General features: G+C 41.5%; 1 protein-coding gene across 1 annotated transcript in view; it reads right to left on the reverse strand.

Annotated features, from left to right (window-relative positions):
• Positions 1 to 4454: 4454 nt before the first annotated feature.
• ABHD8 (abhydrolase domain containing 8) overlaps positions 4455 to 22491 on the reverse strand; it is a 28797-nt gene continuing 10760 nt past the window's right edge. The window contains exons 2-5 of the mRNA XM_040420361.1: positions 18905 to 19652; positions 11449 to 11619; positions 8508 to 8724; positions 4455 to 5336 (exon numbers count right to left, since the gene is read on the reverse strand). Coding sequence (XP_040276295.1) covers positions 5184 to 5336; positions 8508 to 8724; positions 11449 to 11619; positions 18905 to 19644 — 1281 coding nt within the window. The 5' untranslated portion in view covers positions 19645 to 19652 and the 3' untranslated portion in view covers positions 4455 to 5183. The remainder of the gene's footprint in view (positions 5337 to 8507; positions 8725 to 11448; positions 11620 to 18904; positions 19653 to 22491) is intronic.

Genomic DNA, 22491 nt, shown 5'->3' on the forward strand with positions numbered 1-22491 from the left:
GTACAGTTGTAGTGGAACCACTGTGCCAATTAAACATAGGAACATAGTGAATTTTCCATAGACTGCAATGTTAAATCATTGCAGTCTATGGGAGAAGCGATCAGACAATTGCAGTCTCCTCTAAGGGGACTTAAGGGGAGTGTAAAAACAGTAAAAAAAAAAGTTTTTCCCCCATATGAAAAATAAACAATAAAAAAAAATAAAGATCATTGGCAATGCCACGTCCAAAAATGCCTGAACTAATAAAACATAAGCACATTTATCCCATGCGGTTAACGTTGTAACAGAAAAAAATCAAGATAGCTGATTCACCTTTTTTGTCACTTTATGCCCCCCAAAAAATGGAGTAAAAAGTGATTTAAAAAAAGTCACACTCCAAGATCAATAAATATCAATAAGTATCAATAAAAACTACAGGGTCAGTAATATTTTCATTGCAATGTTGCTTATTGATATTCTACCAAAACCATAAAAATATACGTACTTTCTGATGTTGCCATGGACATCGCAATAACGGTGATGCCACTAATAAGTCCATGTAATACTATAATAAAACTTAAAAATTGTGTACACTGCCTATGTAGTGCAGTCAGTTTACTCTACCACTTGTGCAAAGGGTGGGCAAACCCCTGTGGGCCAGTCCGAGACTGATGTCATAGCCTGTGGCTGTACCATGCAGAAGCAAGATAGGTAAGTGAACCCTTTGGAATTACCTGGAATGTGGTCTTATTGTGTTTGTAATTTTGATTGAGATAACAATCTAACTGAACAGTTGTATCGTTCATGAGTAAACATCCACAGTGCAGGGTGAAAAAGTAAGTGAACCATTGAATTTAATAACTTGTAGATCCCCTTTAGCAGCAATTGCTTCTAATATTTCCTGTAGCTGCAAATAAAATTTGCACAACATTGAGGAGGAATTTTGAAGCTTTCTTCCCTACAAATGTTTCAGTTCATTAATATTTTTGGGGTGCCTGGAAGCACAGCCCTCTTCAGCCCATGTCACACCATCTTGATGGGGTTAAGGCAAGGACTTGACCATTCCAAAACACAAATCATCTATTTTTCAACCATTCCTAAGCTGATTTACTTATGTGCTTTGGGTCGTTGTCTTGCTGCGCCACCATCATGTCTTCAGGTTGAGGTCATGGACTGGTGCCCTTATCTTATCCTGTAACATGTTCTTATATACCATACAATTCATTGTTTCTTCAATAATCGCAAGATGTCCAGGCTATAAGAAGGTGGTTTCACATTCGAGTTGTGCTTTCCCAAATTTTGGGCACTTCGTTCTAGAGATAGGTGCATTTATCTGACATTGGTGGCATAGCCTAGCAATATGCTATCAAAGTTCCAGGTGAGATAACCCCTTCAATGATAGGTGGGGTAGTGTACATAATTTTAATAAATAAATGTTATGTTTTAAATTGAAGTGATGGGATAAAAAAAAAAAATGGGAGATTGGAATGGTTAGCCTTTTGGAGATGTGTTAATGTCCAGGCTCTAAGACAGTAAAGCAGACTCAAACCATGATACTCCCTCCATCATGCTTCACAGTTGAGATAAAGTTTTGGCGTGTTCCACTTTTGCCTCATCTGTCCATAGAACATTTTTCCTGAGGGTACAACCAAACGGTCAGTTTGTAAGTCAAAACCAGGAGTGAATTAAAAGAAAAGAGAAGTCGTATATGTCCTATACTTTCCCTCCTTTCCATTTTGACTTCCAAAACTGCACTAGGAAACCTGACAGTGTGGTTGTATCCCACTGAACATTCTGGCGGTCTCACGCAAACTTGAGATGGGCAACAGTGTTATTTTTGTACAGTAGTGGCTTTTTTGTGCTGTCTTTATATTGAACACCATTCTTGGGGTTTTGTAGTTTGTAGAGTCTTCTGTAGGTCTTTCGGTGTTGCCCTTGAGTTCCTGCTTACCTCTTTCAGGATATTTCAGGAGAGTAGCCCCTATCCTGAATTTTCTCGATCTGTAGATAATTTGTATAGCCACTGATTGTACACCCAGATCTTTAGCAATGCTTTTCTACCTTTTTCCAGGCTTCATGGATCTGTATAAAATTTCTTCTTAGGTCTCCTGACAGTTGATTACATCAAGGCATGGTTCATATCAACCTCTACGTGCACTGCAACATAACTGTACATGATTGGTGCACAGGGAGTGTATGAAGCAGGCTCACAAGCTGAGATCACTCCATATTCAGCGGGTGCTTGCTGTTTGATACAGCTGACACTCAGCCACAATAACAGGCATAGGAGATAACTCTAATCCTGGTGATTTAACGCCTCAGATGCTATATTCAATCGTGACAGCAGCATCATGGAGGTTAAACAAAGGGAGGAGGTTTCCTCTGTTCTCTGACCCGCCTCTCAATGGTGAAATCGTGAGGATTCATCAGTTATTATGGCAGCCTGGGGCCTTCTGAAGGCTCGAAGGCCTGCCATACTAAGCTGTCTGTTAATAGCATACTATGGCAATCTATGTTATAAGTAATCAAAGGATTGCATGTTCAAGTTCCCTAATGGGACAGAAAATTACAGAAAATATTTTTTTTTTAAAAACAACAACAAAAAACACAAAGGTATTTAAAGTTTAAATCACCCTAATTCCCAATTTTACATATAAAAATAAACAATTAAAAAATAAACATAATTGATATCGCCACATCCAAAATTGTCTGAACTATCAAAATATAAAAATATTCCATATGGTAAATGCTTCCAAGGACAAAAAATATAAATGGCCAATCTTCAGTTTTTTTTGCCAACTTGCCCCCCCCCCCACCCCCCAAAGAAATTTTAATAAAAATTTAGAATTGCTGTAATTGTTCTGACCTGCAGAATAAGATTCTCACGTCATTTTTTGCGAACAAGGAATGAGGTAAAAACAAAACCCCAAAAACAATCACAAAATGGTGGATTTTTCTAATTTCCCCCCATAAAGAATTGCTTTCCCCATTGCCAATAAAAGATATGATAAATTAAATAGAGCAATTCAAAAATGCAACTTGCCCTGCTGAAAAACAAGCTTTCATACTGCTATGTGAACGGAAAAGCAAAAATGTTATGGCTTTTTAAAGACAAGAGCAAAAACGAAAATGAAAATAGGCTGTGACCAATCTTTATTGCAAAGAACAGGTTTGTCAGTAACTAGGCTTTGTGTGTCTTTATTTAATAGGCAAATCACCTATGAAACCCACCCTTCCAATCTCATCTCTATGCTGAGCTATTGGAGAAATCACTTCTTTTCCCTGCACTGTGTATATTTACTCAATATTCTCTATAAAAGACATGAATGGTACAGCTGTTTATGTGTGATTGATTTAGTTAGATTGGAATTGTCTATAAATGGGACTTAGATAACAACCAGACCACATTTCAGTAGTAATCAATGTAGAAAGCAAGGTAATTCCAAAGGGTTCACTTAGGATGTCTTGCAATTGTAGATGACTAAGATAGGCAAACCTATTTAAGTCTCTAAATATAATATAATTATTGCTCTGTAGATGGACCACAGTAAAACTTTGGTTTTTGACAGACGGCCTTCAGACTTCTGGAGCATTACAGTTGTTGTTGGTCTACATAGATGGTTAAAATAGCAGCACAGCAATATGCAAATAGATGGTCACACTCATATTCAGTCCAAGAGTGCCATTGTGAAATCTGGATGATCTATGTCAGTGCAGTCAGGTTGCCTAGAGAAGGCAAGGACTGCTCGGCTTTGTATGTCATGGGGGGCACAGTTGTGCCATCTGTATTTTCACCCGATTCTTTTGTTCCCCTCTGCCCATTCAATACATATACACATTCAGCCACACCAAACGTATATGTGGGAGCTGTCGGCTAAAGAATCTTTTGGCCGACAGCTATTGAATGTGTATAGCCATCTTTAGCCTTGACTGAATTAGATGTGTAATCCTTTGATGAAGTCAGGAGCCATATTTCATGCCTCCACAATATTAGGAGTTGATCATCACTGCTCTAGATAATGAGTCCGTAAGATAAAACATTTTTTTCTTTTTTAATTGAAGCTATATACCCAAATACTTATTAGAGTTGCTATTTACACCATTATTAGGTCGCATGTTTATTTCTGAGGCTACAGGGTTTGTCCACTCCTTTATAAGTGATGGCCTATCCTCATGATAGGCCATTACTATCTGAGCAGTGTGGGTTCAACACCCCACACCCGCCAAGTCCTTTCTGCAGTAGCTCTGGTACTGGAACTACATAGCTCCCTCTGTTGTTCAGTGGATGGAGCTGGTCAATGCAGAACATTCAATTTGGGAGCAGCACTGCAGTACCAGCTGTGTCCACAGCACAATGGATGATGCAAAACAGCTCAGCAGATATTCATGGCCTATCCTGAGGATAGGTCATCAACTACTGTAAAGGGATGGACAACTCTTTAAGGAGTAGAAAAAAGTCAGAAACGTTCTTATAAAGGACACGTTTAATTTGATTTAATCCTGCCTTCAAACAACCTCCATGTTTACAACAGAAGGAAAAGGACAAGGTAGTCATCTGAAATAAGAGCCACAGAAAATACATTATCAACATTATTTATATATCTTTACATAGTCTCTATGTGATTTCAGCAATTTCTACAGGTATTCTCTTATTATCCACTGGGTCTGACATAAGATGGAATATACACCATGTAACCATTTTTCTGCCAGTTATTGTTTTTGGCAATAAAGACATACATGACCATATGTCTGCATCTTCAATTACTTTACAGGTGGACTGTAATATGATTTATTTTGTAACAATAATTCATTATTCTCAGCTTTTAGCAACACTCGGATGTAAAAAACCTCTTCCACGGGCCTATGACCAGCAAGGATCTGTATTATACCACAATTCTACAACAACGGTCAATCTGATGTTTTACACACAATGGACCTTGGACAACCACTAGTTGTCTTGCAAATTATTATGGCTGCATAGGAGGTCAAATGGCAGAAGACCTCTTTTAAAAGCTGTATTATCTAAAGTTCCTGAATTGTCAGAAACAATATTCTCCCTTGACGCCATCTTCACTGTGAACCAAAGTCTAAAACCTTGGCCATTTAGCTTGCAGACCTTCAGACGTCTTCTCCAAACGCTGTTTGGGCAATCAACAGAAAAGTCCTTTCTGTTTCTCATTAAGGTCACCTATGACTTTTCCTCTTCACTCATTCACAGCTTCTTCTGTACTTGTGTTCTGCGCCTCTGGCTCCCATAAAAAGAACTCGTGAAGCAAAGTGTTAACAGTTTCTGGACACTCCAGCATGACCATGTGACTACCCTCTTCGATGATCTTGAGGAAGCTGACTAGAAGGATCTGGAGGAGTGAATAAAGAATACCATGTTATGACAACTAAAACACAAAATTATCCAAGAGAGCCAAATACATTGCTGAGAGTGGATGACCTCTGCAATACAACTGAGAAAAAGAATCAGACTAGCAAATTTCTGTCTGAAGCTTCAAAAACAGTTGTTTCACTCAGATACCCAAAAAATCTTTCATCTATGACCTAGGTAAGGTATGTAGCACCAACTTATTTGAAAAAAAAAAAAAAACATTTATTACATGGATCAGAGTTATTTATTATATTTAGATTTGCCATGGATTTGCATAAATAAAACATTCAGGAGAATTCCGTAAAAAATCCACAACCTGTAAAACATTAAAGGTGTCGTCCCATCTTGGCCTTTCCTGGTCAAGAAGGGAATAACCCACAGTAAGCATTGGCCCAGGAGTTGCAGAAGTGGTCAAGCGGTTGGCATTCCCCTGCTTCTGTAACTCCCATAGAAGTGAATAGATGATTTGCAGTGTAGCACATCAAACTCTGGAGTTACGGAAACAGTATAGCTTGCTGTGCTATGCTCTTTGTATAGCTTATTTGCTATGGGAGTTACAGAAACAGTGGAGTGCTGGTTGCTTGCAGTAAGGCTACTTTCACACTAGCGTTCGGAGCGGATCCGTCTGATGTTTCATCAGACGGATCCGCTCCGATAATGCAGACGTTCGCATCCGTTCAGAACGGATGCGTCTGCATTAAAACTTAGAAAATTTTCTAAGTGTGAAAGTTGTCTGAGCGGATCCGTTCAGACTTTACATTGAAAGTCAATGGGGAACGGATCCGCTTGAAGATTGAGCCATATTGTGTCATCTTCAAGCGGATCCGTCCCCATTGACTTCCATTATAAGTTCGCCTCCGCACGGCCAGGCGGACACCCGAACGCTGCAAGCAGCGTTCAGGTGTCCGCTCACTGAGCGGAGCGGAGGCTGAACGCTGGCAGGCGGATGCATTCTCAGTGGATCCGCCTCCACTGAGAATGCATTGGGGCCAGACGGATGCGTTCGGGGCTGCTCGTGAGCCCCTTCAAACGGTGCGCACGAGCGGACACCCGAACGCTAGTGTGAAAGTAGCCTAACTCTGCTTCCCTAGGTTGCTGCTTACTATGATTATACCCATCTCTGCCATGAATGGCCGAGATGGGACAACCCCTTGAAATGGTACAGTGCAGTATCAAAAAGGTGGCACAAAGACTGTCAAGATATTGCAATTCAGTGGAGCAGATTTTCTAATCCTATAGATGGTGTAAACTTAGACTGGCTGTCTAGATTTGCACCAAATTTATCATAGTGACTTATGCTGGATGATAAATATGGCGCAGGGATAGACACTTCTGTCTAACTCTATATTGACTAATGGTGGGCTTACTTTGGAACAGAATTTTACCTTGGAATGGTGGCACAAATTAGTTGAAAAACTCCTTTTACATATTCTTTCCTATAAGCCACACCCCCTTTTTGGACTAGGAGCAGAAAGTTTCTCTAAACCTAGATGCTCCAAACTAGGCAACATTTTTATGCAATTTATGCCACAAGCCATGTGCTCCTCACATTAGTAAATGTGGGCCAGTGTTCTTATTCTTTAAAGGTACTTCTACTTATGGCCACTAGATGTCTCTATATTTGCAGGCTGAATACCATGAAATGTTGCAATACTTAGCTTGTTAAACCTGAGAACACCAGCATTTCTAATTTGGAAACTCTCAGCAATTTCCATTACACCAATTGCGAATGGATGGCTAAGTCATACCTGACAGACCTTGAAGGGGTTGTCCGGGTTCAGAGCTGAACCCGGACATTCCTCCATTTTCACCCAGGCAGCCCCCCTGACAGGAGCATTGGAGCAGTTCATGCTCCGATGCTCTCCTTTTCCCTGCGCTAAATCGCACAGAACAAAGGCATTTTCTGGAGATCCGGTGATGTACCGGGGCTCTCCATGGGGCTGCCAGGAAGCCCGGTGATGCCACCGGCACTGATGGGCGGAATTTAGCGCTGCCCTAGCTAGTGAAACGGCTAGAGCAGCGCTAAAGCCCGCCCATCAGAGCCGGTGACGTCACCGAACACACTGCCCGACGGAAGTTTCCTCCCGGCAGTGTGTTATTGAAAACAAAAGAGACCTTGCCCTGCGCGATTTAGCGCAGGGAAAGGGAGAGCATCGGAGCATGAGATGCTCCGATGCTAGCCTCAGGGGGGCTGCCTGGGTGAAAATAAGGGTATGTCCGGGTTCAGCTCTGAACCCGGACATCCCCTTTAAATGTGAAATACATTCAATGGTTTCATTAAACAGATTTTCCAGGTTCACAAGATTGATGGCCTATCTATCCCATTCACGTGAACAGGACAATGCGACAATACCCTGTGCAGCCGATCCTAAGTAGAGAGCATGCAGTGAAATCAAGCGATGTAGCCCCTTCAAACAGATAAACGTAGGGGGTGTAAAGGGTCAAATCCCACCGATCTGATATTGATGGGCTATAATGAGGATAGGCCATCAATATTGTAAACCCAGAAATCCCTTTGATCCTCCTTATTAACAGAATTATCTAAGGATAAAGAAGACCTAACCAGATATCTAAGGGTGCATTCACACGACTGTATAAATGGATCCGCATCCGTTCCGCAAAACACGACCGTGTGCTGTCCGCATTCGTTGTTCCGCGGACAAGAATAGGTATTCTCTATATAGCGCAGGCCATGTACAGGCCGCAAATTGCGGAACGCCAAACATATATGGTCGTGTGAATGTAGCCTTAGGATCCATTCACACGTCCGTATGTGTTTTGTGGACTGCACATCGCCGGCACTCTCATAGAAAATGCCTTTTCTTGTCCGCAATTGCGGACAAGAATAGGACACGTTTTATTTTTTTGCTGAACGGAAGTGCAGATCCGGAAGTGCAGCACATTCCGGCCCCATTGAAAATGAATGGGTCCGCACCTGTTCCGTAAAATTGCGGAACGGAAGCGGACCCATTTTGCGGACGTGTGAATGGACCCTAGGAAAGACATTTCTGATCTGACAGCTATGTAGCTTCAGATTTTGGTAATCTTAGTCCATTATACTATATCTGTCACACATGAGTTTGATGTGGCTTTACATAGGCAAGACACCCAAGTAATGACATAGCAAACTTCCAAGTGTGAATTAGTTTACCTCTGCCATCCTTTGGTCCTCGTCGAGTGGAACAAATTTGTCATGCATGCCATGCACCAGCAGGACTGGGACGGTTAATTCTGCATGGTAAACCTCATCTCCCTCCGGCCAGTACTGTCCGCTCATCATGGCTCTTAGTACAAAGGATGACACATTGAAGGCATTACCCTCTCGTAAGAGCTGTTTCTCTTTGGCACCTTGTCGAGCAAAGCCGGCCCTATCATGAGAGAGAGAATTCATTCTTGTATTTATTATAGTATTTTATAGTCTTTTTTTGCATGAGCATTTTCAGTTTCATCAAGATGGCATTTTCCAAAAACAATATACGGTACTCATCTTACAAAAACAGTGGCCCAGATTTACTAATCCTATAAATGGCGTAAACAGACTTTCCACACCTGCACCAGAATTATCACATGGGCTCAGGCTGAACGATATATGTGGTGCAGGGACAGAAACTTTTGAAAACTATTCGTTGGCATACTTTCAGATAGAATTTTACACCAGAAATGTGGTGCCGCCACCTCGACATAACTTCGGCGGATCCACTGACAACGCAAGGGCTTATTAGGACCGGTGTCTAAAACGCTGGCCTTATTAAATGACCCCCTCTGTACAAAGCTAGTCCTGCTTGTGTGTGAGAAACGGACACAACTGAATCCAGTCTATGTAAAGCTTTGTGAGCTAAACAGCCCGGACTGCAGACATCAGTAGGCGGATTGGCTATTGACCCTACAGGGAAATCACCAGGTGGGCCTATGTCCAGGGGACCACCAGCCAGGTACATAACATAGAAGAATCAGGTACTTATGCACTTGGCCAGTGGCCACAGGTGCCCTTCTTTATCACTGTCCTCAGAATTGAGATACAGTTAAATACTGTGGCAGGGGTGTCAGTATTTTGTGCTGCACTAAGGTATTGCTGGCCCTGCTTGTCCTTGCCTACATGTCCTGCCCCGCATTCTGTCAATCTGAACATTCCTATAACATGGGGCCAATTTTAGATTTTTTTCCAGGGCCAGAATGGAAGCTGTAGCACATGCATAGGTTTAAAGCAAAGAAAATACTGATACATGTGCTATTATAGTTGGTCATTCAGGTGCCTCTGTCATTGTCTGTATTCTGCTTTTTTTTGCTGAAGCTAAAGAATGCAGTAATATACACATTCCCACTTCTGTCTATGATATTGAAGAACATCTACAGGGTGGGCCATTTATATGGATACACCTTAATAAAATGGGAATGGTTGGTGATATTAACTTCCACATTTTTTCTTTGCAGTATATATTGGAGGCGTGGCGATCTCCATGCAGTCATGCACACCTGACCAGTCAATCTGTCCTGGAGGCTGGTTTTAAAGTCAGTATAAAACTGAGTCTGCTTATATAGAACCTACCATTAGCCATCTGGCTCCAGGAGAAGTATATGGTGGGTTCAGCATGCATGTTGGTACTTGCATCCCTGGATCCGATGAAAGCTGTAATGGCACCGGACGGGGTTACAAGCAAAGTGTACTTGGCTTGCATGCTGACCTGCATTCCCTGGATTTTATGTGGCTGTCATGGCCCATGAACAGGTAGGAACAAGAGTTAGGGACCACTCAATTGAGACGACCTTGACGCGGTGAGTGGCTTACTATGCTTTGGCCAAAATATAAACCAATGTCTCATCCAGCATGGAGGGCAGAGTGCTGGATGCAGTGTGCGATCACATTTGCATTCTCCGTTTGATATTAACTTCCTGTTTGTGGCACATTAGTATATGTGAGGGGGAAAACTTTTCAAGATGGGTGGTGACCATGGCGGCCATTTTGAAGTCGGCCATTTTGAATCCAACTTTGGTTTTTTCAATGGGAAGAGGGTCATGTGACACATCAAACTTATTGGGAATTTCACAAGAAAAACAATGGTGTGCTTGGTTTTAACGTAACTTTATTCTTTCATGAGTTATTTACAAGTTTCTGACCACTTATAAAATGTGTTCAATGTGCTGCCCATTGTGTTGGATTGTCAATGCAACCCTCTTCTCCCACTCTTCACACACTGATAGCAACACCGCAGGAGAAATGCTAGCACAGGCTTCCAGTATCCGTAGACAATTGCCTTCAGATGACCCCAAAGATAAAAGTCTAAGGGGGTCAGATCGGGAGACCTTGGGGGCCATTGAACTGGCCCACGACGACCAATCCACTTTCCAGGAAACTGTTCATCTAGGAATGCTCGGACCTGACACCCATAATGTGGTGGTGCACCATCTTGCTGGAAAAACTCAGGGAACGTGCCAGCTTCAGTGCATAAAGAGGGAAACACATCATCATGTAGCAATTTCGCATATCCAGTGGCCTTGAGGTTTCCATTGATGAAGAATGGCCCCACTATCTTTATATCTTCACTATCTGTGAAGATACAAGATGTGCAGCACCTGAAACTACGGATACTGGAAGCCTGTGCTAGCATTTCTCCTGCGGTGTTGCTATCAGTGTGTGAAGAGTGGGAGAAGAGGGTTGCATTGACAATCCAACACAATGGGCAGCACATTGAACACATTTTATAAGTGGTCAGAAACTTGTAAATAACTCATGAAAGAATAAAGTTACGTTAAAACCAAGCACACCATTGTTTTTCTTGTGAAATTCCCAATAAATTTGATGTGTCACATGACCCTCTTCCTATTGAAAAAACAAAAGTTGGATTCAAAATGGCCGACTTCAAAATGGCCACCATGGTCACCACCCATCTTGAAAAATTTCCCCCCTCACATATACTAATGTGCCACAAACAGGAAGTTAATATCACCAACCATTCCCATTTTATTAAGGTGTATCCATATAAATGGCCCACCCTGTACATTGCAAGTACCTGAAAATAAAGATTATCCAATATGGCAAGGAGCTAAGCAAATCAGAGGTAGTAGCAGGTAGTAAATGATAAAAGTAAACTCACTTGAGGAAGCTCCACGCAAGGCAAGGAGACAGACAGTGCAACACACACGTGGGCATGTTGAAGATAGAGCAGAGGCTTGGTTCCAGAGCTGTAGGACCACCACCATTAATCATGACCACCTTGTGGACCAAATCAGGGAACTCATGGGCCAAGAATGTGCAAAAGGAGACTCTGTAAACAAAAAACAATAGGAAAGAAAAATGTTAAAGTATTACAACATGCAATAATATCTGAATGCAATGAAATGAATGTAAATCACATAACACCAGTGGCATAAGGGAAACATAGTATAAAAATACTGTAGTTATACACTACAATGGTAGAAAACACATGCTTATCATGTGCATCATGGCAGTAAATACATTGACTGATCCCTTTCACATCTTTAGGCTTGTTTTCCTTTCTTTTGGATACATGCCCATCATTCTCTACCCATGATTCATTCTCATTACTCTACTGTATATGAGTAGTATCCAACAAACAAGAATGAACTATCACAGATGTACAGTACACCATGTCATCATTCCATTGGCACTGTACAATAACTGTAAAATACAACGTTGTTAGTAATGGGCAATACCATGTGGCTGCCGCTGTTTTTAAAGAGGACCTGTCACCACCCCTGACATGCCTGTTTTAATAGCTTCATGCATTCCCCATGTAATAACAATTCTGGAGCATCTAGTCTTATGGCTCTATGTTGTGCCATTCCTTTATTATTTCTACTAGAAGTTATGAATGAATTGCTAGCAGTCTGCAGTAAGGGGACAGAGGGGAGGTAACCAGTTGGGGGGGTGTACCTGAACAGTCTGACAATGGCAGCACTGATTGGATAGAGTGAGTCTGTGAATGTACACCCCCCCCCTTCCCCCCAACTGGTTACCACCCCTCTGTACCCTTACTGCAGACTGCTGGCAATTCATTCATAACTTCTAGTAGAAATAATAAAGAAATGGCACAACATACAGTAGAGTCATAAGACTAGATGCTCCAGAATTGTTATTATGTGGGGAAGGCATGTAGTTATTAATACAGGCATGCCAGGAATGGTGAAAGGTCCTCTTTAATGACCAAGATAATTTAAGGGTACAACACTGAAGGTCAATTTACGCTGCAGATTTTTCTTCAGCAGTGTGTGATTTGCTTAAATTTTATCCACTTAGCAGGTACTAATAAGATGCAGATTACAGCATGCAAATCCCTGGTTGTAAGTCTGCAATATGTTGGTACCCTAAGGCTGGTTTCACACGGGCGTTGCGGGAAAAGGTGCGGGTGCGTTGCGGGAACATGCACGATTTTTCCGCGCGAGTGCAAAACATTCTAATGCGTTTTGCACTCGCGTGAGAAAAATCGCGCATGTTTGGTACCCAAACCCGAACTTCTTCACAGAAGTTCGGGCTTGGGATCGGTGTTCTGTAGATTGTATTATTTTCCCTTATAACATGGTTATAAGGGAAAATAATAGCATTCTGAATACAGAATGCTAAGTAAAATAGGGCTGGAGGGGTTAAAAAAATATATATATTTTTAACTCACCTTAATCCACTTGTTCGCGCAGCCAGCATCTCTTCTGTCTTTAACTGTGAGCAATAGGACCTTTGATGTCACTGCGTTCATCACATGATCCATCACCATGATGATGGATCATGTGATGAGCGTAGTGACGTCATCAAAGGTCCTATTGCTCACAGTTAAAGACAGAAGAGATGCCGGCTGCGCGAACAAGCGGATTAAGGTGAGTTTAAAAAAATTCTTTTTATTTTTAACCCCTCCAGCCCTATTTTACTTAGCATTCTGTATTCAGAATGCTATTATTTTCCCTTATAACCATGTTATAAGGGGAAATAATAATGATCGGGTCCCCATCCCGATCGTCACCTAGCAACCGTGTGTGAAAATCGCACCGCATCCGCACTTGCTTGCGGATGCTTGCGATTTTTCACGCAACCCCATTCACTTCTATGGGGCCTGCGTTGCGTGAAAAACGCAGAATATAGAACATGCTGCAATTTTCACGCAACGCACAAGTGATGTGTGAAAATCACCGCTCGTGTGCACAGCCCCATAGAAATGAATGGGTCATGATTCAGTGCGGGTGCAATGCGTTCAACTCACGCATCGCATCCGCGCGGAATACTTGCCCGTGTGAAAGGGGCCTGTTCGCGCAGCCGGCATCTCTTCTGTCTTTAACTGTGAGCAATAGGACCTTTGATGATGTCACTACGCTCATCACATGATCCATCACCATGGTGATGGATCATGTGATGGACCATGTGATTAACGCAGTGACATCATCAAAGGTCCTATTGCTCACAGTTAAAGACAGAAGAGATGCCGGCTGCGCGAACAAGTGGATTAAGGTGAGTTAAAAAATTATTATTTTTTTTTTAACCCCTCCAGCCGTATTTTACTTTGCATTCTGTATTCAGAATGCTATTATTTTCCCTTATAACCATGTTATAAGAGAAAATAATACAATCTACAGAACACTGATCCCAAGCCCGAACTTCTGTGAAGAAGTTCGGGTTTGGGTACCAAACATGCACGATTTTTCTCACGCGCGTGCAAAACGCATTACCATGTTTTGCACTCGCGCGGAAAAATCGCGCATGTTCCTGCAATGCACCCGCACCTTTTCCCGCAACGCCCGTGTGAAACCAGCCTTAGCCTCAAAGGGCATCTGTCAGCAGATATGTACCAATGACACTGGCTGACCTGTTGCATGTGGGCTTGACAGCTGAAGACATCTGTATTGTCCCATGTTCATATGTGTCTGCGTTGCTGAAAAAAAAAATGTTTTAATATATATACAAATGAGCCTCTAAAAGCATTGGGGGTGTTGATGTTACTCCTAGAGGCTCTGATTTCTCTGGAACTGTCACACCCTCTTGGATCGACAGGGCCAGGCAGTGAAAACATCAGCACACCTGACTTCTCCTAAAGTAAATCAAAGTAAGAACATGGGACCAACACAGCGGCCAAGCGCACATGCAACAGGTCTGTCAGTTTCATAGGTACAGATGCCCTTAACCCCGGCAGGGTTTTTTGTTTTTGCGTTTTCATTTTTCACTCCCAGGGACATAACTTTTTTATTTTTCCGTTCACATAGAGCCGTATGAGGACTCGTTTTTTGAGGGACAAGTTGTAATTTCTAATGCCATCAATTAATATTGAATACAATGTAGTGGGGAGCTGGAAATAAATTTCAAAAGGGGTGAAATTGGAAAAAAAAAACACAATTCCGGCACAGTTTTATGGGTTTTGTTTTTACGGTATTCCCTATGCGTAAAACTGACCTGTTACTTTCATTATCCGGGTCAGTACGATTACGGCGATACCACATTTGTATAGTTTTTCTTGCGTTTTAATACTGAAAAAAAAAAAAACCTTCAAAGATCACCATATTCTGACCCCTATAACTTTTTTGTAGTTATGGAGTATGGAGCTGTGTGGGGGCTCATTTTTGCGTGGCGATCTGTACTTTTCATTGATACCATTTTAGGGTGGGTATGACTTTATGATCAAAACAGCGAATCGTCCATTTTGACTTTTCTTTCCATTTCGCCATTTGCCGTATGGGATAAATCTTTTTATATTTTAATAATATGGGAGCTTTTGCATGTAGCGATACGATCCATGATATTAATTTTTTTATTGTTTATGTGGGGTTTTTTTTATAGTGAGGAAAGTGGGGTGATTTGAATTTTTATAACATTTTATTTTTATATTTAAAAAATAAAATTTCACACTTTTTATAGTTCCCATAGGGAACTTTAACAACCAATCATCATATTGTGTCTCTCATAGACCCCAAAGGATTAGCATTGGACTCTATGAGGATTACATTATGTTCCTATGGAGCCCTGCCACAGGCAGGGTCCCCATAGGAACTTATGTGCGGCAGCCTCAGATCATTCAGGAGGAACAAGACTACCGCACTCACCATCCAGCCCCCCAATCCCTGCTAGGGAGAGTTGGTACACACCCGTAAGTGCGCTATTCTGGATTTTTTCCCTCCCAGATGCTGTGGTCACGTTTAATCACGGAATCTAAGGGGTTAAACGTATGTGATCAACATTATCGTCAATTGCATACATTAGCCCCAGGTGTCTGCTGTCTAAAAAAAAAAATCTTTAAACACCCACCCTGTGCCGTACATGTACGGCTCTGGGAGGGAAGGGGTTAAAGGGGTTCTGCAGTTTGTTAAAACTGATGATCTATCCTCTGGATAGATCATCAGCATCTGATCGGCAGGGGTCCATTCAAGTGAACAGAGCTTAGCCCCGCCCAGGCCAGTGATACTAGTCGTGACGTCACTGGGCCTGCGGTAAACAGTGAGAAGGCCGCGGCGCTGCTGGAGTGCCGCTGCTGGAGCGCCGCTGCCTTCTCAAACAGCTGATTGGCGGGGGTCCCGGGTGTCGGACCCCCGCCGATCAGATGCTGATTATCTATCTAGAGGACAGATCATCAGTTTAAACAAACTGCAGAACCCCTTTAATGTGCAGGCATGAAACAGTTGTTTCATTCATTACTGATTTTTTTTTTTAAACGTCTATTTTTTAAAACACATTGGGGAAATTTACTAATCCTGTTTAATAGTTAGACTTGGTGATGATTGTAGTGCACCTTTAGACTGTCTAGTCTAGTTTTATACCAGGTATTGGTTGGTTTACTATGCATCAGAATTTTGCGCCAATATTCTGGCACAAAATGGTGAACCTTAAGTCATGCCCCTTGCCCCACGAAGACACAAAGCCTCAACTGACGAAGTACAGTGGATGATTCTTTTTGGCTTATTTTCCTTATAAATAACAAACAGCAAACAGCCACAATAGTAAATGCTAAAGCCACAACAATTAATCAGGGCCATTATGGTTTTTGCATGAAAAGTACACTTATTTCTTACCCCAAAGTAGTTTCTAATTGTGCATTAAACACCATTTATTCTGATATATAAGGCCCCTTTCACACGGGCGAGAATTCCGTGCGGGTGCAATGCGTGAAGTGAATGCATTGCACCCGCACTGAATCCGGACCCATTCACTTCAATGGGGCTGTGCACATGAGCGGTGATTTTCACGCATCACTTGTGCGTTGCGTGAAAATCGCAGCATGTTCTATATTCTGCGTTTTTCACGCAACGCAGGCCCCATAGAAATGAATGGGGATGCGTGAAAATCGCATAGCATCCGCAAGCAAGTGCGGATGCAATGCGATTTTCACGCATGGTTGCTAGGAGATGATGTTAGTAAATTGATAAAAGTCAATTTCCTGTATTATTTTCCCATCTTCATTCAGCAGGACCTGCGCTGACGTCACCGCGCTCAGATTACATCATCAAAGGTCCTTTTGCAGGTCCTGAAAGAAGAAGAAAGACTATGCCGGCTGCGCGAAGAAGAGGATGAGGTGAGTTAATTTTTTAATTTTTTTACCCCTCAAGCCACATTTTAGTAAGCATTCTGTATTAAGAATGCTATTATTTTCCTTTATAACCATGTTATAAGGGAAAATAATAAAATGAATAGAACACCTAACCCAAACCCGAACTTCAGTGAAGAAGTCCGGGTTTGGGTCTGGGTACCACAATCAGTTTTTTCTCACGCGCATGCAAAACGCATTGCACTCGTGCGGAAAAAACTGAGCAGAGCAATGCAACACAATCGCAGTCAAAACTGACTGCAATTGCGTAGGCACTCGCACGTTTTTCCCTGATCGCAGCTGCAACGCATCCGGACCTAATCCAGACAAGCTCGTCTGCAAGGGGCCTAACTTGCCCTATTGAGAGTGATTCCTTCACAGCTTATTACTATAGATAAAGATTAATAGGGGAGGTATATTTTTTATGATTCATTTTTTTTTTTGCTATTTTCCTACAACATATGTGAAAACACTTTTGGAAGACATGATTACTACAGTATATATTTACACCACCCACTGTGTAATACTTAATTCACCTGTGGAGGCGCTGCAGCAAAACTGAACACCTACTCCAAGTTCCCCACATTTTATAGTTGATTGCTAGGCGATCCAGCAGGTTCACACACCTTGTAATTAGCTTATTATAAAGAGATACTTCTAACCAGTGCGGATCAATGTGGGAAATATCTGTAAAGGGAATGTGTCATCCGAAAATGTCCTATTGTTTAAATCAATGGGGTAATTGGCTTAGTTGTCCATAGCAACCAATCAGATTCCACCAATGAAAGGTGGAATATGATTGGTTGCTATGGGGAACTAAGCCAGTTCTACTTTACACCAGTTTGATAAATCACCCCACAAGTTTTTATGTTCATCATATTTTTTTCAAAAACATTGGTGATGTTTTAATTTTCCATGTCACTACCTATATTTAATGAACCTAAACTCCTGCAGTTTTCACACTGGCCACTAAGCCTAATAATCAGCGCCACTTTTTGGTCTGTACAGATCACTTTACTGCACTTATCTGCTTATCATTACAGACAGGATTAGAATGATAGATATCATCTATATAGATAAGAAGATCTACCATTCATAGTAGATGATATCACAGTTTATCTCCTCCCTCCTGACCTCTGCACAGGTGACAGAGCATGCCTAGAAAACTCTCCCATAGATGTCAATGAGGTCCCCTCCTGTTCATTGTGTCTATGGTCCATGGTGGCTGCAGTAAAGCATGTCTCTAAATGATGTTAAGAACAGCGCAGGCAAGATGACTGACCCCATAATCATCTTCAAGAAAGGATTAGGAAAAAAGGATATGTGTAGCTATCAGGTTTTAACTGGCAGGAAAAACTTTCGATGACACATTCCCCAAACTGTGACTGAAAATAAGAGCTGTGCTTGGCTTAGTTAGCAGAGGTTTGCTAGATCTAGCAGCAGGGAGCTATGGAGGTAATTTACGATAGCTCTATGCCAGTTTTCTGGTGTACAAAAGTTGCACATTGTGTCAAAAGGGCCGTTTGCTACAAAATTAGCAACTTTTTAGCTTTTTCTGACACTCTTTCCACTTTTCAAAAAAGTGGGGAGGGCATGGATGGGAAGAGGTGGACCATGGGTGGTCCTCCACAGCTGACACATTTCATAACATGTGCTCCAGCAACTGGCTCACATTACACCAGAGATCTATTACAGCTGGAGTAAATTTCAGTTCTGTGACACGGACAACAGGAGATGCAACAAATTTAAGGCGTGTGCCTTTAGTTGGATCTTCCTCTGGCAGGGTTTTTACTAAGAATGGCGAGTGAAATGCCAGTTTTAGCAAAGAAAACTATGTATCTGAAAAGGCAGAAATGAATTCCTACCGGGTGTCATGATTCTTCATGCTACCGTGTTTCCGATGGAAGTAGCTTAGAAAACTAAGTGATGTCAAAAGACAGTGTGCTGTCAGTAAGAACCCCAATTATGGTGAAATAACATACGGTATGTTTTGCAAAAAAAATTAAATCTAAGCATGTATTTTTGTTTATTAACTTACCCATACGAATGTCCCACCAAGATATTTCGTTTCTTGCCGTAGCGCTTGAACACACATCTCATGTCCTCAGCAAGGGCATAAAAGGTGTAAGCAGCACCTATTTGTGGAGCTGCACTTGAGCCATGCCCCACCAAATCTGGTGCTACAACTTCATACCCAAGTTTTGAGAAAAAATCCAGTTGTTCTTTCCAAATGTCAAGAGAACCTCCAACACCATGAATGAAGAACAGGACTACATCAGAATGGGTGCCTTTGCAGCTAGTAACACGCCTTTGACAGTCAACCTGCAGAACTTTTTTCGGCTTACGTTTTCTGCGCCTCCCAGGTGGTAAATCACTCTCCTTTCCTCCAGCACTCTCATTACCTGTGCTGGTATAATCTGAAAGCTCGACTTCCAATGTACCTGCAGGTTCAGTATTCCCATTGCGGCAATGCAAGATTTCAGAACGAAGAGTGGCACCAAGATTTTCTATCACAAGCTGTCCATTGCGATAGACAGTTATTCGACGCTTGCAGTGGATCAGTCCTCGGCCTGAATTTTTCACATCCTCTATTTCCTCGCCTTCCTCTCCACCTCCAGATCGAGAAGGCAGTATGTGTCGTATTCTTAAAATTCGGCCTGGCTTCACCTCGAGAAAATCGAAGCCATCGCTGGTTTCTGAAGTGTCCGAAGGACCCACAGAATTTGGGGTTTTGCCTGTCAGGCAGTACATTATCCGTTCTGCTATGCTGGTCAACATGGTGTGTCCTAAAATTAAAAAAGGAAGGCATTAGCAGGGAACTAGGGAGCTCTTCTAGTGACAATCACAGGATTTGGAATTGTATAAGACACAATAGTTGTTTCTGGAACTGCAAGGATCTTAATATTTAATTTCATAATACAAATTATTAGGAAAATAATGTGGTTAGAACTGCTGCCTGGTTACAGCTGGGGTATTCAAAATTTGACCAACGACAAAAACTGTATGTTTTCCCTGTGTTTGTGTGGTTTACTCTAGATATTCTAGTTTCATACTAGACTTTTAAAAAACCTACTGGTGGGTTAGCTGGCTTCCTATGAGACTGTCCCTAGTATATGTTCATGTCTAAGAGTAAAATTAGAATATGAGGGACTGACTTAAAAATAAGAACTAGAAGTGCATCCACCATCTGTTTGACTATAGAGGAACTACTCATGACGTAACAATAAAATGAGGGTCCTCTTTCTTACTCACAACCATTTTGATGGCATCTACCTGACCATTGCAGAAAAAAACTAAGTCTACATAGGGACTGCACGGGACATTCAGTTGTAGTTGTAGATGGTGGACAGATCAAGTCGTGTCTGACATATAGGGGGTCATGTATTAAACAGAAACACGCCTAAATTAGGCATATTTCTGGTGCAGATTGCGGTGAAAAGATTGAGACTTCTCCCCGCTCACGTCAGGTCAAAAAAGTTGGCATGGCGTGGGCGGGAAAGGGGACGGGTCGATAGTCCTGTCTCATTTACCATTTTCTACACCTGTTTTAGGGGTAGAAAATGGTCTAAATGTAAGACAGCTAGGAACCCGTCTTACATTTAGAAGCGGCGGTGGATCTGCTGATCTGCTGAAGTTATGTAGAGGCCTGCACCCCTTCATAACTCCAGCAGGTATAGGACAATAGTTTTAGTGATTTGCATAGAAATAAATGTCCTACCAATGTCAGACCAGGGACGGTTCACATCATATTGGAAGACTGCTATCTGTAAACATACCTTGGTGCAATCTTTCACAATCATTGTAATGATCAGTTAGTATGTAAATCCAGTGACATGTAACAATAATTTGTTAGTAGGAAAAAAGGAAAGCTTCAGCATCCAGTAAAAATTCAAACAGCCATATTTTATTGAAAGTCCATAAAATCCACCCAATCCATTATGGTACATGTGGCTTACTTAACTTCGTACATGTTTCAGGCATATACTCCCCTTAGGCATTCCCTAACATGATGGACTTTGGATGTTTTAATTTTCTACTAGATGCTGGGGCTTTCTTTTTTTTATGTTGCCATACAAATTAGTGCATATGGATTACAGACAAGTGAGCTGGATTACTGTTTGATTTAAGAATTGTTAGTGATATGGCCAGAAAAGCCTACTGTTATAGTTATGCATTTACTATTACCAACATAAACCTGAAGACTTATGATTTATAACAAAATATATACTGGTATATATTTGAAGAAAATACTCCTTCTTGATATTTGCAAGAATGGGAACACTTTTTCAATATTGGCATGGCTAAGATATGACTTCACTGTGGTATGAGTTAGGGTCCCACTGATGAAACTCCCACCAAACATCAGAATGAATAAGCTAAAATACAACTTAAAGGAGTTTTTTTTCCATTTAGACATTCATAGTATATGCACAGGGTGGAGAGAACCATGTATGCAACCTCCACATTCCTGATGGTGCCCCCGAGGTGAAATCCACACCTATCGGACATTAATGGCATATCCTGAGGACATGCCATAAAAGTCCAGATAGCACAACCCCTTTAAGCAATGTGGCTCCTTTTCCCCCAATATCCAGGGAACTACAATAAATAGAGCTGTGTTGCAGTTCTCTACATAGCTTGTGGCCATAAGACTCCCTGTGCAGAGGAAAAGCCGAAGAGACCTTTGTCCATTCGTTCTTAGGAATGGTGGGGGTCACAGTTCTGAGATGGTTGGTCTGATCTGCCTATTTGTAGTTGACCAGACCAGACACTTGTCCAGAACAGAACCAGTATTCAAAGCATTTTATTTTTTCTCTTGCTTTTAAAGTGCACACATGTTCCACAGCGCTTTACAGATATTATCATCACTGACTGTCCCAAATGCTGCTCATAATCGAAATTCTCTATCACTATGTCTTTGGGAGGAAACCCACTTAAGGACAATCCACTCCATATAGATATTACCCTTGGCTGGATTCGGACTCAAGACCCTAGTGCTGAAAGGCACCAGTACTAACCTCTAGGACCGTGTTTCCCAAATAGTTAAAAGTTCAGCCTACTTCAAGAACAAGCAGCATTATTCAAACATGTTTTGGAAGTGACTTCTTATACTTGTGTGTACATTCTGATTCACTTTGTACATCTGGGCATTCCATATTTGTCTTAAAATGCTCTGCCAGCCAAATGAATGTGACCAACTATAGAAATATACAAGATGTTTCTTGGTTATATAATGGACATACTATATACCACATGCATCATAAGTTTTCATTTAGTGGAGATCTTCAATGACACTGTAACTGGGTGACACTTAAGGTGTATGAATCTTTTACCACCCCCACAATACACAATGTTCAGACTTTTCTCATTTGCAATTTAAATCCATCTAGAATCAGACTGCAGTTCTGGCAGATACAATAATTTCACTCCCAGCTTCTCATATTCCAAGAAATATCTCCCAGAACATGTTACATTTCTCAGCTACTTGTAACATGTGAAATCATTTCAACAGATCAACATTATTGTGGTAACTATTTACCTTGCCAAATTTTCATTGTCATTTAGACCATTCTGTGGTATCACTAAGCTCACTTACTTATATTGTTTGCAAATGTAGGTGATGAC

The sequence above is a fragment of the Bufo bufo genome, chromosome 2 (assembly GCF_905171765.1).
Source record: "Bufo bufo chromosome 2, aBufBuf1.1, whole genome shotgun sequence".
In the NCBI taxonomy this organism is placed as follows: Eukaryota; Metazoa; Chordata; class Amphibia; order Anura; family Bufonidae; genus Bufo; species Bufo bufo.